The 4581-nt window shown below is 33.2% G+C and overlaps 1 protein-coding gene across 2 annotated transcripts; it reads right to left on the reverse strand.

Moving 5' to 3' along the window:
* Nucleotides 1833-4379, reverse strand: LOC107617539 (DExH-box ATP-dependent RNA helicase DExH16, mitochondrial-like). Of its 2 annotated transcripts, none has more exons than XR_002359973.1 (3): nt 3897-4379; nt 2231-2343; nt 1833-1977 (listed from the first exon to the last, which is right to left on the reverse strand). XR_002359973.1 is itself a non-coding variant. In XM_021119891.1 (3 exons), exons 1-3 carry the CDS (start codon nt 2695-2697, stop codon nt 1942-1944), a joined length of 312 nt encoding a protein of 103 aa, XP_020975550.1. In that variant the 5' UTR covers nt 2698-2931; the 3' UTR covers nt 1833-1941. The 2 variants fall into 2 exon arrangements, 1 of the variants encoding a protein (XP_020975550.1); XM_021119891.1 differs by lacking the exon at nt 3897-4379 and adding an exon at nt 2535-2931.

Raw genomic sequence — 4581 nt, forward strand, 5'->3', positions numbered from 1 at the left:
CTCCCCCCAGAATGGTGCATCTAAATGATGAAACTAAGGCCTATTTATAAGCTACCTAAATTATAAATTCAAATGAAATTTAAATTACAGCTAAATGCAAAAGTTCCTAACTACTTTTACATGATTCTTGTGGACTTGATTAGTTGTTGATTGTGGGCTTGCTTGCATGAAATTATAGTGGACTTTGGGTGAATTTAATTGAACTAAAATGAAGCTCCAAGATTAACTCTGAAGTTGGGCGTTAGTTGAAAGTAACGCTTCTTGAATTGGGTGTTAGTAATGCCCACATTTTATTGCTTCCAGGGGTGACTTGGCGTTTCTAACACTAACGCTTTACAATTTAGGTGTTATTAACGCTTTAATGTTTTTCGGGATTAAAGATGCCCGTTGTTGGTCTCCCAATTACATACTTATTATAGACTATTATATATCGTTGGAAAGTTCTAAATGTCGGCTTTTCAACGTCGTTGAAAGCACATATTCTGTTGCACAAGTTATACTCCTTTAAAAATGAAGAGTTCAACCAAACATTTTGCAAATAAGTGGAAGGCGTTATTTGAGAGGAGCGCCCCTTGTTTTGGGCGTTATCAATGCCCAAATTAACATGCTCCAGGGTCCAGAGCGTGTCGAAGGTGTTACCTTTGAAGGGCGCTTCTATTAACAACACCCAATGCACGCTCCTTTTGATTCACGCCAAAATGCTTCATTTATTTTTTTTTCATGTGCGTTGGCGTTAGTGTGAAATGGGAGCTTTGGATGCTTGGCGTTACTAATGCCTTGTCTAATTACTTCCATGCATGCTTCCTTTATATTATTGGCTTCATTGATTTGGCGCAAACTTCATTCATTCTTCAATGCTTCATATATAATAACAATGCCTCATGCATGCTTTGCTTCACATTAACGCATGCATGCATTGCTTCTTTCATTATTTGCTTCATTATATTGCTTTATATACTAATGCCACATGCATGCATTCTTTGATTCCTTGGTTCATTAATTAACGCTACCGGCATTCTCTTTCATTCTTTTAACACTACAACAAATAAGGGTTTTCGCAACGGTCAAAAATCGTTGCTATAGATCGAAAAACCGTTCCTAAAAGCTTAGGCAATGCTTTGGCAATGGTTTTTGACCTGTGGTATATGCGGCCGTTGCCAATGCTCATAGGCAACGGTTTTTTACCTAAGGCAACGGTAACAAAAAAACTGTTGCCATAGTTATTGGCATAGACAACAGTTTTGAAAGAAATTTTTAAAGAACGGTTTAAAACTGTTACTGAATAGGCAACGGTTTAGAACTGTTCTCGTTCATGATGTAACGTTTTAAAACCATAACTAATTAGGTAACGGCTTTAAACTGTTGTCGTTTTATTATTCACAAAGCCAATAATCTTAAAGCATTACCGTCGGTGTCGTTTTTTGGCAACGGTTTTAATACCATTGCAATTTTGTAGTTATTTTTGACAATTGTTTTAACACCATTACCTTTTGTGACTTTTGACAACAGTTTTTTGTAATATATAATTTTTTATTTACAATAGTTTTCTCATGAATGAAATTAGTTCCAACTTTTTTTTTTAATTTAATATCAATAAATAACCTTAACTATTTGAATCAAATTACTAAAGAAAACTAATTGAACATTTACTATCAAATTTGATTTATAAAGTATTACATAAGATCCACAATCATATTATATCATCATTGTAAGATACCATAATACTAGTCTAAGTCGTAACTACTAATTATCATCATCATTTTTAAAAATATCATAGTACTAGCCTAAGTCATAACAACCTCGAACTATATCATCTAATTTTGCAAAAAATATAATAACAAAAGAGAGTTGAAATAGCTAAGTAGCAAGTAGGTTTATCGTCATCATGTCTACAAGTTCATGACTTTTACTCGCTAAATTTGCTCTTCAAAATTTGTGACCTTAATTAAGTTTGTTTTCCCCTTCAACATGATTTTCCTGTAAATAAAACAAAAAATAGCAAAAGTGTGAAGTAGGAAGTAATCCAGCACACTACATCAGATTAAGCGTTAAACATAAATCATCAAAATAGAAGTCTTGAAATAAAGAAATTTATTCATATCAAGTTATCAACAAAAGGCTTGACATAAAGTGATTCATACTTAAAGTGAGCCTTCTTGTTCATTTTTTCTTCTTCATCAACTTTTTTGTCTAAGAACACATACATATAGGGTGATCAAAGTCAAGTTACCTTTAAAGTGGGTGATGGGGAGTTTAAAGAAGAATGAAGCAAGGGTAGATCCTCTGCATCTATGCATGTTACTTCTCCAACAGGAAAATTTGACCCATATCTACCAGCTCTCCCTACAATAATATGCATGCAAAAACCCTAGAATAAAATAAGATTCAAATATCCAAGTCTCCAAATTCGAATAGAATATAAAAATATAATTTGATTAATTTCTAATAACATAACATAAAATACAATTCTTGGCATTATTTTTTTTTCTTTTTTTCAAAAAGGTGTCTATCTACTTAGTTGAATCTTGTGTTACCTGCAATATGTTTTATTTCAGGTACAGTCAAGTCCCAAAATTCAAAACCATCAAACTTCTTCAACGTTGAAAATATGATCCTAGATATATTTAAATTAAGACCCATTCCGATGGCATCACTGGCCACTAGAACATCAAACTCACTTGTTGCATCATTGAACATGCTTGCCTGAAGTCCTAATTAAAATTTCAACTCAGAAAATCCTTAAGGGTTGGCATCCAAATACAATCCATTATAAATAACACTGGACCACAACTGATTTTGGTTAGCATGATATTTATTGTCAATTATTGACACACGTGAAGTTTTTGAAATAAGGAAACAAATAGCATAAATTTTTGTATGGAAAGAGAGAGTAAAACTTTAAATTCAAATATCTGATTTAAATGAAACAAGTGAAAGGCAACAGGGACATTTTTGTATGATTTTACTTTTTTTTTTTTGCTTAAGAAGAGAATATATATATTCAACTTGTCTTAAATTTATTTTCCCTAATTAAGTGACTTGATGACTAAAAAAGTTATTAAGGTTATCTTTTTATTCAAACTATTAATTACCACATGAAAATAATAACTGAATGCTAGCTTCAACTACAACCTCTTATTTTTTCCTTTTTAACCTTTTATCTTCGATGAAATATATCCATAATTCACTTCTATATATAACTTTAAGAACTACCATTACTATATATAAAATAAAACTAAATGACCCCCTAATAATATAAAAAGTCCTTTTATGTAACATTTTTCTCTGTGCTACAAAGCCAATTTCTTTCTTCCTCTTGAACTCTGTTATATGCCACTACTGTTCTTACATTTTCATTATCCTTATTTTCTTTTACATGAATCTCCAAATATATTAGTGCGATATACAGTATATGTATAACATAATCTTCCTTTCCTTAGCTGATAGGGATGAGGCTGGTAATCTTTTCTTGTAAATGCATAACTTTCTTATCAAACATAAATGACTTTTGTACCTAAGATAAGTTTGGTTTGATCCTAAACTACAGGGGATTATAGTGCCAATGATTACTGATTAGTACTATATACTTTTGTATGCTTTAATTTGATCAATTGATCTCCCTTTGGTTATGCCTTAAAATTCCTTTTTGACACTTGCCTATCACTCAAAGCTAGTCTAAATTATCCTTTCGGATTAAGTATAGTAATCAATACAAGAATATATATATGAATCATGTTAAATTCATACAGATAACAATGAATCATCTTAAATTCACAATGAAAGGATAACAATGAATCATCTTAAATTCACATTGAAAATAGCAATAACTATAACTAGTCTACAAGCTACACAGAACACAATTTGAAAAAAGGATTCACAACGAAAAATTGACTTACCTGAGCTATAGGATAGTTACAGAGCAATAAGAGTTTAGAAATGGTGGTTCTGGTAGCTAGGACACAACCAACTCACCATGAACGATGGCGGCGACCAGGAATTCCGGCGGCGGCAGAAGAACGGCTCCTCCTATGTTGCGTCACTTTCTCACACGCGTCCCTTCCTTCCTCTCTGCGGTAGCATCAACAGCGGCCTCCTATCCTTTTTTGGTTTCTTCCACCGGCAGCAGCGGCAAGGCACGGTAGCGGTGGCATGGTGCGGCGACGGCAGGAACAAAGATGAGCTCCTTCGCTTCCTCGTGTCGCGCATTCTGTGCGTGCCTCTCTCTCACTCTCATTTTCCCATAAAGGTCAGTGGCAACGGTGGCTGTGGTCACCACCAGCAGCGCCTCTCCCTTCCCCTCTCCTTCCCGTTCTCTGATCCCCCCTCTTTTGAGCTCTCATTCTTCTCTCGTTTTCCCCTTCTCTTGTATTCCCCTTCTGTATGTGATTGTGCATGTTTAATTGTATACATTATGTTAGGATTAGGGATTGTTAAATTTGGGTTTTATTTGAGAATTTAGAGTTAGAATAAAATATATACAAGTAATATAATAATTTTATAAAATATTTGAGATAGAATAACAAATTAAAATTTAAATATAATATTGTAAAAATTATTTTTAGAATATAAAATTTTATTCAT

The sequence above is a fragment of the Arachis ipaensis genome, chromosome B01 (genome assembly GCF_000816755.2).
Source record: "Arachis ipaensis cultivar K30076 chromosome B01, Araip1.1, whole genome shotgun sequence".
NCBI lineage: Eukaryota > Viridiplantae > Streptophyta > Magnoliopsida > Fabales > Fabaceae > Arachis > Arachis ipaensis.